At 47.7% G+C, this 13,227-nt stretch overlaps 1 protein-coding gene across 1 annotated transcript in view; it reads right to left on the minus strand.

The window, feature by feature from the left end:
• Positions 1-13,227, minus strand: part of ARMC9 (armadillo repeat containing 9) — a 152,406-nt gene that overhangs the window by 35,218 nt on the left and 103,961 nt on the right. Inside the window, exon 15 of the mRNA XM_023724514.1 lies at positions 4,142-4,246. Within this exon, the coding sequence (XP_023580282.1) occupies positions 4,142-4,246 (105 nt within the window). The remainder of the gene's footprint in view (positions 1-4,141; positions 4,247-13,227) is intronic.

Consider the following 13,227-nt stretch of genomic DNA (forward strand, 5'->3'; position numbering starts at 1 on the left):
TTGTCCTTTTGTGACTGACTAAATTCACTCAGCATAATGCCTTCCAGATTCCTCCATGTTATGTTTCACGGCTTCATCATTGTTCTTTATCATTGTGTGGTATTCCACTGTGTGAATATACCATCATTTGTTTATCCATTTGTCCACTGATGGGCACCTAGGTTGTTTCCCTCTTTCTGCTATCGTGAACAGTGCTGCAACGAACATGGGTGTAAGTAAGCAAGAAATCTGATGTGACAACTGCCAACTCTTATTCAAACTTAGGAAAAGTGACTTGTGGCTCTTCAGCATGTTCCATGGCCCGGGCTCTGCAGTGTAGGAGAAGCCATCCGTTTAGACGTGGAGAGGGCGGGGACAGGCAGTGTGGCCTGGTGGGGTGAGGCCAGGGGAGGGGGTGGCACAAAATGCTATTCAGGCAGCAGTGGAGCAGCGGGCAAGTTGCTGGGCTCAGGAATCCTGGGAATTGTTTCCTTCTGTCCCTGAACCCCTATGCACCCCAGCTGCACCTTCACCCTTGCCCCCATCACTGAGGCGCATGATAACCAATTCCTGAAATTAGGGTTAAGGAGGCCTGGGACGGGGCCCAGTCTGCTTTTTTAACCCACATTTTGGTGGCCTGGGACTTTGAGAACCCTGGACTAGATGCCTTCTAGATCTGATGTTCCAGGGTGATACCTGCCAGGCACTCATCAACAGCACGCTGTTTTATCTGCTTTGTGCCTTCTTTTGTAAACTTCTTGAAGGTAGCAGCTGTGCCCTAAACTTCTCTAGCGTTCAGCTGTGTTAGGCAAATGGCACAGGTTCAGTAAAAACCATGTGAATACAGTTTGCTGATAGAATGGGTCAAGACGTCGGCATCTTTCAACTGATCCTGAAAAATCTACAGTATGTCCAGTACGTCCGAATGGGGGCTGGAGTCGTGATTTGGGGGCTGGAGTCGTGATTTGGGGGCACGCACTCCCCAGTGAAATGCCTTCTATCTTTGGCAGGTTCCCTGGTTTGTCATAAGCGGTTAAGAGGACATGAACGTAAAGTCCCTGCGTGCACCACTAGAATGAAAGGCGTGGCACACAGGCTGCTGGGATGACAATTTCCAATCACAAGGCTTGGTGACTGAGGGCGGCTTCAGGTGACTGTGAAAAAAGGCAGCAGAGTGGGGAACATGCATACAGCCTCAGTGATTACTGCTCCCTACAGAGCATTTTCTAATAAAGCTTGAAAGTGTTTGGGATCTGGATGTGGCCTAGAGTACTGGTGTTGAATGGTGACCTCCAAAAAGCTATGTCCACGTCTTAACTCCTGGAAGCTGTGAACGTGACATTATTTGGAAAAAGGGCCTTTGCAGATTTGATTAAGGTAAGGCTCTTGAGATGAGATCATCCTGGATTAGCTAAGTCCAAGAATCCTTATGCAGCCCTGGTGGCGTGGTGGTTAAGAGCTTGGCTGCTAAACAAAAAAGGTGGGCAGTTCGAATCCACCAGCCACTCCTTGGAAACGCTATGTGGCAGTTCTACTCTGTCCTCTAGGGCTGCTATGAGTTGGAACCAATTCGAAGGCACCTAACAACAACAACAAGTGTCCTTATAAGACAGAAGAGAACACCGAGAGAAGAGGTCATGTGAAGACGAGGCAGAGCTGGGGGTTATGCAGACCAAGCCGCAGAATGCTGGAGCCACCAGAAGCAGGAAGAGGCAAAGAAAGGACCCTTCCGGAGGCAGCACGGTCCTGCTGACAAACTGATCTGGGACTTTGTCCTTCAGAACTGTGAGAGAATAAATTTCTGGTGTTAAGTCTATGATACTTTGTCACAGAAGCCGCAGGAGACGAGTACATCTGGTCTTCACATCTATGATGGATCCTTTCTGTCCTTCATTCTTATTATCACATCTCCACTGAGGGGAAATTGACAGTGATGAGATGAGCGAGCTTGTGTGGAACTTCTAGCTGACTGGATTTAAAACTTTTCCTTCTGGTAGAAGGACAGCACATACACACCAAGGACACTTAGTACCACGTGCTATGGCAAAACGACACCATTTCCAGGTGCCATTCGGTCGGGGCTGTGGACTGATTTGCAGACTCAGGCCCTCTGCTCCCAGCACATTCTGCAGATTATTTTGTTGTTGTTATTGTTAAAAATCCCCACCACATCGACACAAGGTCTCACCACAGCATTTCCTCGTGCAAAGGTGCTAGAACGTATTTAACCGAGAGGGCTGCTTCCGGTCTTGCTATGTCAGACAAAGCTGCCTTGAACACCCTGCAGGGCGCGTGTGTGTGACGTGTCTGGGTAAGTCCTCACACTTGGGGCTGGCTCCGTCAGGGCCTCATGGGTACCTTGTTCTTGAGAGACGTCACCACCTGCCCTCTGAGGACGCTGCACCCACGGGCCTCCTCATCGCGTTCCTCATCGTCTGACATGAGGTGGGAGCGTCCTACCCGGCAGAGCCAGCATTCTCTCAGAGGACGCACAGGCCTCGCATGACTCGAGACCCCAACCGGTAATGGAGGTCTGGATTCCTCACCTCGGACCTTTCTCCAGCACCCCACCTGACCTCATGCATACAGAGCCTCCTCGGTCAGTCACGATCCCTTTAGGCCTCGATACATTCTGAGGACAGGGATGGGGGCACAGGTTGAGGATCACAGTGGCTACCTGGCCCCAGACTCCACAGTCACCTCCCTTCTTCCACTTCTGCCCCTACAGTCTGTTCTCTAGAAGGCAGCCAGAGTAAGTGGATATATAAAAGCCAGGTCATCCTCTGCTCTTAACCTCTGATGGTTTCCCAGCTCACACAGAGTCAAATCCCAAGCCCTCACCATGGCCTCAAAGCCTCCACGAACTGGCCTTCGGCTGCCCCTCCAGCCTCGAGGGCCACCACTTGGTGGCATGCACTGCACTCCTGCTGGGGCCCCTGCAGGTTCCTTGTACAATGAGGAAGAGACGAGGAAGAGAAGCGGGCCAGGTGACCAGGGGAGCACTGTAGGGGCAAGGAGCTGAAGCTGGAGGTGGCAGTGTGCCTGGACGGAGGCTTTCTGTTTCCATTCGCCCTCCACAGGCTCAGGCCCCGCATGCCCATCTTTATCCTTTCCCCGTCACTGTCTATGCCAGCCAGCTGCTGAGCAACCAGCTCCTCGCCATCACCAACGCTGCCTAATTCCAGGAGACTTTGGGATCCAGGTAACTAAGCCAGCCAACCACCAGCTTCAAAATTCCAGAGCCTCTTTTAATGCCAACGGCCTTCACCCAGGGCTGCACTCCAGAGTGGTGCTCATCCCCTGTAGGTGTTCCTGTCTTCAGAAGCCTCATGCCCCAGCATCGTACCTGCTGTCTGTCACACTGCTCTCTGACTGAGAAAGCGTGGTGAGCCACCTCTGAGCCCTTGACACTGCCATTCTGTCCTGTCAGGGGCAGTTCCCTCCTGACGCACGCCCTTCCCGAGTTAGCTGGGGTCAGAAGCCTGCACCTCCCAGAGCTGGCTGGGCATCCAAGTCACCGGTCTTTCCGTGTTCAGATTACGGCCCTGTCACAGGCCTGTCGGATGCTCTGCCTGGCCACTCCATCCATCCGGAAACCCTGCGCTCCTGTCTCTATGACATCACACTCTCCTGGCTTTCCGCAAGCCCCTCTGGTGGCTCCTCTTATCTTTCCGGGGCCCCTCGTCGTTCTCCACTCCTGACGTGCTGGCATGCCCTGTCCTCTGCCCCCACTCTCTCCCGCTCCACACTCTGATTCAGTGGGCAATCTCATCTGCTCTGGTGATTTCAGCCACCACCGATGTGCTGGTGACTTTCAAATCTTCCAGTCTGCCCTTTGATGGGCACTCAAAAATTAGAACGCTGGACGGTTCCATGACTCTTACTAAGGATGAGCATCCCTTCAGATATCAGGAAGGCCCCTGGCCTGTGCCTTTTATATTTCCCCAGTCCCTCCTCTGTGCACCATCTATCGTGACAGGCTGCCAGGGCCACCGTGCACTTCCGGGCCACTGAAGGCAAATGGTCTAACACGGACCTTCTCAACACAGGGTTTTAACAAAGATGACCAAACTCTTACGTGCTGTTGGGAATGCTAAATACACCAACGGTGCCATGTATCCTTTCTATTCTAGAACCCTCCACCCCTTGAAGTGGTACTTACTCCCAGGTACTCTGTGGTCAGGAGCTTCTCGCCTGAGAGTTCTCCAAGCTGGGGCTGGATCAGCTCGTCTTTGTCCAGATCGGCTTCCATGGTGTCATGATCTTCCTGTGTCAAAGGAGACACGGGGTGAATGCGCTGGACACCCTGCCCCAACTTCCCCAAGGTGTGTGCTGATCTGAGAAGGCCTCAGCCCAAACCACAGCAATGCGTGGGCTCACGTTTCAAAGGGCTTCAGGGAGAGTCTGCCCTCTGCTCCTAACCTCACCATGGAGAAGGGAGGGAAAGCAACGCCAACCACACCTCTCCAGGAAGCTCAGCGCCTGGCTGACACTTCTGTGGCCACAGAGCTGATACTTCCACGGCCACAGGAGTCAGGCTCTCAGGGGGTCTCCTGGTCACGGTCTCAGAATCCTCGCTCTGTGAGGTCCAGGCCCCACATGAGCAGCCAAGTCACTCAGTCTACAAATAACTATCAGGCACCTTCCTACGCACAGGGATATCTAGGACAGACGGTAAAGCCTGCGAAAACCAGAACCTGTGTCAGGCGGAAACCTGTCAGAGACGGAAAACGCAAATATTTTCCAAAAATAGAGAGCAAGAGAAAAGTGGTAAGACTGCACCCTGTCAAAGGCGAGAACTTGCAAGACTCAGAAAAATAAGGCAGCCCCGTCGCGTTCCGGTTCTCACAGGCTTCACTGTATAAAGAATCCTCAAAACTCAACAGTAACAACACAAATAATCCAATTAGCAAATGGGCAAAGACATGAAGATACATTTCACAAAGAGGATATACAGATGGCAAATAAGCACACGAAAAGATGTTTATTTAACATTATTAGACATTAAACCAGAAAGCTAAACGAGTAGTTAGGTGCTGCTGAGTCAGTTCTGACTCGATTCTGACTCATGGTGACCCCAAGTGTGCAGGGTAGAACCGCTCCATAGGCTTTTCAAGGCTGTGGCCTTTTGGAAGCAGACCGCCAGGCCTTTCTTCCCAGGTGCCTCTAGGTGGGTTTGAACCACCAATCTTTTGGTTAGCAGTCGAGCGCTTAACTGTCTGTGCCACCCAGGGAGACATCACTAGACACCAGGGAAATGCAAATTAAAACCACAGTGAGATATCACTGTGCACCTATCAGAATGGCTGAAGTAAAAAATGGTGACGACACCAAATGTTGGTGAAGATGCGGAGAAACTCGATCTCTCATACATTGCAGGTGGGAAGGTAAAATGGCACAGTCACTCTGGAAAACAGTTCAGCAGTTTCTTAAAAAATGAAACATGCAACTTACACACAACCCAGCAACTGCACTCTTGGGCATTTATCCCAGAGAAATGAAAATCTATGTTCACAGGAAAACCTGTACACAAACGTTTACAGCAGCTTTGTTCATAATAGCCCCAAATTGGAAACAACAGATGTCCTTCAACATGAATGGTTAAACACACTGGGGTTCATCCATGCCATGGAATACACTCAGTAATAAAAGGAGCCAACTACTGACACACAGAACGGGAATTCCAGAACACTTAACTATGCTCATGAGGAACCTGTACACAGATCAAGAGGCAGTTGTTCGGACAGAACAAGGGGATACTGCGTGGTTTAAAGTCAGGAAAGGTGTGAGTCAGGGTTGCATCCTTTCACCATACCTATTCACTCTGTACGCTGAGCAAATAATCCAAGAAGCTAATGAAGAAGAAAGGCGCATCAGGATTGGAGAAAGGCTCATTAACAACCTGCGATATGCAGATGACACAACCTTGCTTGCTGAAAGTGAAGAGGACTTGAAGCACTCACTGGTGAAGATCAAAGACCACAGAAAACAAAAATCGTCACAACTGGACCAATAAGCAACATCATGCTAAATGGAGAAAAGACTGATGTTGTCAAGGATTTCAGTCTACTTGGATCCATAAGCAACATCCATGGAAGCAGCAGTCAGGAAATCAAAAGACGCATTGCAATGGGCAAATCTGCTGCAAAAGACCTCTTTAAAGTGTTGAAAAGCAAAGATGTCACCTTGAAGACTAAGGTGCGCCTGACCCAAGCCATGGTGTTTTCAATCGCATCATATGTATGCGAAAGCTGGACAATGAATAAGGAAGGCAGAAGAAGAATTGACGCCTTTGAATTGTGGTGTTGGCAAAGAACAGTGAACATACCATGGACTGCCAGGAGAATGAACAAACCTGTCTTGGGAAAAGTACAACCAGAATGCTCCTTAGAAGGAAGGATGGCGAGACTACGTCTTACATACTTCAGACATGTTGTCAGGAGGGATCAGTCCCTGGAGAAGGACATCATGCTTGGTGTGATGGTTAAGATTGTGTGTCAACTTGGTGGGGCCATGATTCTCCGTGTTTTAATGTAATCACTCCCATGATTGAATATACTGTGAGTAGCCAATCAGATGAAAGGGAGTCTCTTTGGGGGTGTGGCCTGCATCTGTATATAAGCAGACGTCCTGGCTTTTTGCTCTCTCTGGATCCTGCCGCTGCTTCCTGTCGTCTCATCTCCTGTTCTTGGGACTTGAGCTGTCAGTTTATCTGCAGAACCTGGGATTCGTCGATCTGCACAGCCTCTGAGTCGGAGCCTTCCGATCTTGGGCTTGCCAGCTTCTGTGGCTATGTGACTTGGGAGAGGCCTCTACCCTGATCCACGGACTTGGGACGTTCTAGCTTCTACAATCGCGTGAGCTGTTTCCTTGATATAATCTCTCTCTCTACATATATTTATACACTTTACTGGTTTTGCTTCTCTAGAGAACCCAGCCTAAGACACTTGGTAAAGTACAGGGTCAGCGAAAAAGAGGAAGACCCTCAACAAGATGAACTGACACAGTGGCTACAACAACGGGCTCAAGCATAACAATGATTGTGAGCATGCTGCAGGACCAGGCAGTGTTTCGTTCTGTGGTGCATAGGGTTGCTGTGAGGCGGAACTGACTTGACCTAACAACAACAACAACAAAAACATCCGACACACAGCAAAGCTGGACAAATCTCCAGAGAATGTTGCTGAGTGAAAAAAGCCAGTCCTTAAAGGTTACATGCTGTATGACTCCATTTCATTACATTCTTGAAACGACAAAATTACAGAAACGGAGAACAGATTAGTGGTCCTCAAGGGTTAAGAAGGAGATGGGTGTGGTGGGCTGGGGGGTGGGAGGGAAGTGGTTGTTGTTGCTAGGTGCCGTCGAGTCAGTTCCAACTTATAATGACCCTGTGTACAACAGAACGAAACACTGCCTGGTCCTGCGCCATCCTCGCAGTCGTTGCTGTGTTTGAGCCCATTGTTGCAGCTACTGTGTCAGTCCATCTCCTTGAGGGTCTTCCTATTTTTCGATGACTCTCCACCAAGCACGATGTCCTTCTCCAGGGACTAGTCCCTCCTGATAACATGTCCAAAGTACTTGAGACAAAGTCTCACCATCCTCGCTTCCAAGGAGCACTCTGGCTGTACTTCTTCCAAGACAGACTTGTTCATTCTTCTGGCAGTCCACGGTATATTCAATATTCTTCACGAACACCATAATTCAAAGGCATCAACTCTTCTTCAGTCTTCCTTATTCATGGGGAGGGAAGTGGGCGTGGCTATAAAAGGGCACCAAGAGGGCTCCTTGTGATGATGGAATGTTCTGTATCTCGACTGTATCCATGTCAGTATCCTGGCAGTGACACTGTGCAATAGTTTTGTAAGAATGTTACCACTGGACAGCTCTGGGTAAAGTTTACACGGGGTTTTCTGTATTCTTTTTCACAATTGCCTATGAATCTACAATGATCTCAAAATTTAAAAAAATTATTAAAAAAAAGAGAAGAATTAGAAACAAAATGATAGCAAAAATAAGCCATCACAAGGCTGTGTATAATCAAATGCAAATGAACCACAAATGTGTGGTTACGGGCAGCATGTGGTACTTTCCCATACCGGGCCACGACTCTGGAAATTAGACTGTCCTCTGCAGGATATGGAGCCTTGATGGCGCAGTGGTTAAGAGCTCAGCTGCTAACCAAAAGGTCAGCAGTTTGACCTACCAGCCACTCCTTGGAAAACCCTATGGGGCAGTTCTACTCTGTACTATAGGATTGCTATGAGTTAGAATCAACTGGACAGCAACAGCTGCAGATTATATTAAGAAATCAATGCAAAACAGACCTTCACCAGATGTGTTAACTAACTGAAGAATGTGTCCCAGAAGGGAGCTAGCTAACTGGCTATACATGGGGAAGGGAGTTCCTGGGGGCCTGAGTGCTGCTCTGGTCTCGGGGTGCTCAGGCCGTTACCACGTGGTCATCTCACCTGTCCCTCCTCTGAGTCCTTGCCCACAAACTGTAATCTGACTCCTCGAAACTTGCCAACAGGAAGAGAAAGCTCCATTCTGCAAACATGAATATCCTGTCTGCATTTCACACTAAATTCCAGTCATTCTGGATGCCCTGGTCTTTTGTGAATTTGATTTACTTCAGTTGGTTTCCAAAGGATCTGAAGGCTCACCTGCCTTGGGCCCCTCGGCTGGCCTTGGGCTCTAGGATGCGGGCCTGCCACCAGGGACAGCTGCTGGGAGGGCCGTCGCAGCCCCTGCCTCTCCAGCCTCTCTTCAGTGCACAGTAAGCGCTGCCTGCCGTCACTAGACAGTGTCACCCCAGCTGTGCTGTCTTGATAAAGGGAGTTTGACTTATTCTGGGTGGTCTCCAAGGCAGATCAGCACCAGCCAACGGAGCAGCAGGCTCGAGACCTGCCTCCCAGTCAGGAAAAGGGCTGCTGAGGAGACACTACCCCTGCAGGTTTCCACTGAAGAGCATCTATTTCATGGCCCCTTGCCACAGAACAGAAACACTGGTGGCTCAGTGGTTAAGGGCTATGGCTGTTAACCAAAAGGTCAGCAGTTTGAATCAACCAGGTGCTCCTTGGGAACCCTATGGGGCAGTTCTGCTCTGTTCTATAGGGTTGCTATGGGTCGGAATCAACTCGACAACAACACGTTTGGTTTTGTTGTAGAACGGAGCCCTGGTTGCACAGTGGTTAAGCGTTTGGCTGCTAACCAAAAGGTCAGCAGTTTGAATCCACCAGCCGCTCCTTGGAAACCCTATAGGGCAGTTGTACTCTGTCCTATAGGGTTGCTATGAGTTGGAATCAACTCGATGGCAATGGGTTATTTTTGGGTTTTGTTGTAGAACAGTGCTCCCTGGGTGGTGCAATGGTTTGCAATCAACTACCCTACAGGCTGGTGGTTCAAACTCACTGAGCAGCACTGAAGGAGAAGGGCCTGGTGATCTGCTTCCGTACAGATCACAGCCGAGAAAACCCTATGGAGTAGTTCCACTCTGTAATTCATGGGGTTGCCATGAGTCAGAACTGACTTGACGGCCACGCATTTGGTTTTGGTTTTACTGTAGAACCACTGAGGAACCCACCTGACGTTTCCATAGCACGTTATACCTTCATTCTCACAAGGACTTGGCGGGGATTCATGTAACACCTATCTCCCTGATGCCAAAGAAACTTGAGGCCCACAGCAGGGACCCTGAGGCCAGGCTTGCAGAAGGAGCCTGTTTCTGAGGACCCAGTGTCCCTGCGACCAGATGCGTGGTTGGCGCTGAGCTCGACTGGACAGAGAGTGAAGAGAAGGGGGATGAAGCAGCATTCTGGAGTCCCCAGTGTTGCCCTGCCCCAGTCAAACGGAGCATCCACTCCTGTGCTTTTGGGAATCCCTGGTTCACGGTCATCGCTGCGACCTACCCAGTCTCGACTTCTTCGCCTGAGTCAGCAGCACTGCTGAGAATGCGTCATCCTGACATTTCCGTCGGAATTCCTTGAGGGTAATGCCATCTCTGAGGCCTCCCCCGAGGTCAGTTCCGGACGTCTCCGCGAGACGCACACTGCCATACTGGCCTGAAGTCCAGGTTACTAAACACCACCAGTCCCTGGAGAAAAACACTATGCTTGGTGAGGTGGTGGGTCATTGAAAAAGAAGAAGACCCTTAAAGAGGACGGTGCAGAACCGGGCAGTGTTTCGTTCTGTTGCATACAGGGTCGTGATGAGTTGGAGCTGACTTGACGGCACCTACCAACAACAACAGCAATGAAATAATATGTTCTTGCTCTATGATTATTTCAGGAAGATGACTGCCTATTTGTGGACCGGATGAGCGGGCTCTGTGGTGGAGTTCGGGGCAGAGTGCTCTGGGCAGGGGAGTGGGGCATAGCGTTTCATGGCGAGCTGGTCTCTGGGGAACAAAGCCCCGGGTCCCAGGTGGAAATCAGCAAATGAATCACCGTTTCACTGGAGGGACGGGTGCTACACCACTTCCCTGACAGGATGGAACGCTGAATGAACATTAAAAAAACAAAGCAAATATCCACATTCCATTTCAATGAGAAACAAAGGGTCAGTGGCTAAGGCCAGTCAGTGCTGTAAAAGTATTTCTTACTCTTGACAACACGTATTAAAAAAAACACGGAGGACGCATTCATTTGCAAATCGACCTATGCACATACAAATCAGCAAACAACACAGTCTCAATCAGGAGTTATTAAGCAATTCATTTATAAGAAAAAATGCTGAGGTTTAAAAAAAATCTTAAAATACAACTTAATTGTTTGAAAAAGGTGAACCAATAAGTTGATACCTTCTTTCCTAACTCTGTTTTATTATTTTTTTAATTAAAAATTGAAGCTTTTTTTTAAAAATAATATTTTATTGTTTTAGAAAGTGTACACAGCAAATTGGGTTCCCCTTTAACAACTCTGATCAAATTGTTCCGTGCCATTGGTTACAATTTTCACAGTGTGTCAGCATTCTCATTTCCATCCTGTTTGTTCTGTTTCCATTGCTCTGGCTTCCCTGCCCCTCCTTGCCTTCTCATTTAGTTAATTATTTAAGGGAACACATTACTCATGGGTGATACTATTTATGTAATAAGCTAATCTATTTTTTGGCTGAAAGGTGACCTGAAGAAATAGCTTCAGTTCCAAGTTCAAAAGGTATCTAAGTGTGATAGTTTCTGGGGTTCCTCTAGTCTTTATTGGTCCAGTAAGTCTGGACTTTATTAGGAATTTGAATTTTGTTCTCCGTTCTTCTCCCATTCTATCTGGGCCCTGGTCAGAACAGTCAGTAATGGTAACCTGGCACCATCTAGTTCTGATCTCAGGCTAGAAAAGACCAGGGTTCATGCGGGCTATTAATCCTGTGGAATAGTTTCTTCTTTGAGTTGTTGGTTTCCTTCATTCTCTTCTGCTCCAGACGAGTACAGACCAATAGTTATATCTTAAATGGCCGTTCCCAAGCTTTTAAGACCCCAGACACTACTCACCAAACTAGGATGTTGTCTTAGGCTGGGTTCTCTAGAGAAGCAAAACCAGTAAGGTGTATGAATATCTATATATAGAGATTTATATCAAGGAAATGGCTCGTGTGGTTGTAAAGGATGGAACATCCCATGTTCCTGGGTCAGGCTGGAGGCTTCTCCTGATTCACACAGCCACAGGGGCTGGCGAACCCAAAATCAGCAGGTCAGACAGCAGGGCACGTGCTCACAGGCTTCGAAGACCAACAAATCCCGAGACTGGTAGGCAAGACAGCAGGTAAGCTGCTCTGGTCCCAAGAACCAGAGGTCAGACGAACAGGAATCAGCTGCAGGATCGAGAGCAAGCAAAAGCCACGAGCCTTGCCAGAGAGTCCACTCATATAGGATGCAGGTTACACTCCCGAGGAAATGCCCTTTCAACTGATTGGCTACTCACAACAGATCCCATCATGGAGGTGATCATATTATATCAAATCTCATCATGGAAGTGATCACATCATCATATGACTGCCAAACTACATCATAACTGCCAAACCACTGAGAATCATGGCCCAGCCAAGCTAACACACAAGCTTAATGATCACAGATGTGGAACATTATATTTGAGAACTATGTTATGCCAATTGACTAAGTTGTCCCCTGATATTATGGTTCCAAGCCAATCCCAAGAGTTGTCTGGATATGTCTAGGAAGGCTCCATAACTGTGCCCCCTATGTGGTTTGTTATATATGTGGATATATATGCAGCACACACAAACATACATATACATATGCTAAAGATACACCTATACATGCCATGCATTTACTCGCATATGCCTTCCTACGCGCATATACGCATACGTATCTACCTATGTAAACACACAGATATTTTTTGGTTGTTTTTACTGTTGTTGCAAAATTGTATACGTTACAGCATTTACTGAAATTGTTCCTTTTTCTTGTGTACTTCTTAGTGTTTTTATTTATCTTGGTCAAGTTGTGCTGACTTCAGCCATATTTGGAATTGCCTTTCCCATCATCAAAAGTAACAAGTATATACTATCTAGAAAGTGATTCCCCCTCCCTCTCCCTCCTACCCTTAGTAACCATCAAAGAATTCTGCTTTCTGTGTGTGTATCTATTCTTGACTTTTTATAATAGTGAGGCCATACAATATTTGTCTTTTTGTGATTGACTTATTTTACTCAGCATAATGTTCTCCACACTCGTCCATGTTAGGTTTCACGTGAAGCTGTTTTTTTATTAGAAGTACTTTAAAATTAAATCCATTAAAAATTAAAGCAAAGCCGTCCTTAACCTCCAAAAAAACAAGATGGTTGGGTTCCTAATATATTTAACCCATTACTCAAAGTTAACATGAATCTCTGTTTAATACTTTGAACCTGGGGCCAGAAAAGAGAATGGGCCCCGTGACCTGCTCACAGCACAGAGAGCTCGCTTCCTCTGCCTCAGTTTCTCCACTGGCAACACACGGGCAAACACTACTGGTTCTTTCAAGAATGTTATATTAATATAAAATGTATAAATGTAACAAAACTGATGTGAAAATCATGATTAAATGGCGAGTTTTTGGTTAAGAAGGTTTTGTACTGAGGTTCTAATTGGAAAGACATGATTCTCGTTAGTCCTCAGTTTCGCCTTCTATTGAATGGGATGACTTTGCCGCCTCCTTTCAAATCACGACTCGGTGATTCAGGAGATTTCTTAAGTTTTCTGATTTTGAAAAGCCACAATACTGTGTAGATATAGCTTTTCTAAGGAACACTAATGTC

This window comes from Trichechus manatus, unplaced genomic scaffold (genome assembly GCF_000243295.1).
Source record: "Trichechus manatus latirostris isolate Lorelei unplaced genomic scaffold, TriManLat1.0 scaffold00249, whole genome shotgun sequence".
NCBI lineage: Eukaryota > Metazoa > Chordata > Mammalia > Sirenia > Trichechidae > Trichechus > Trichechus manatus.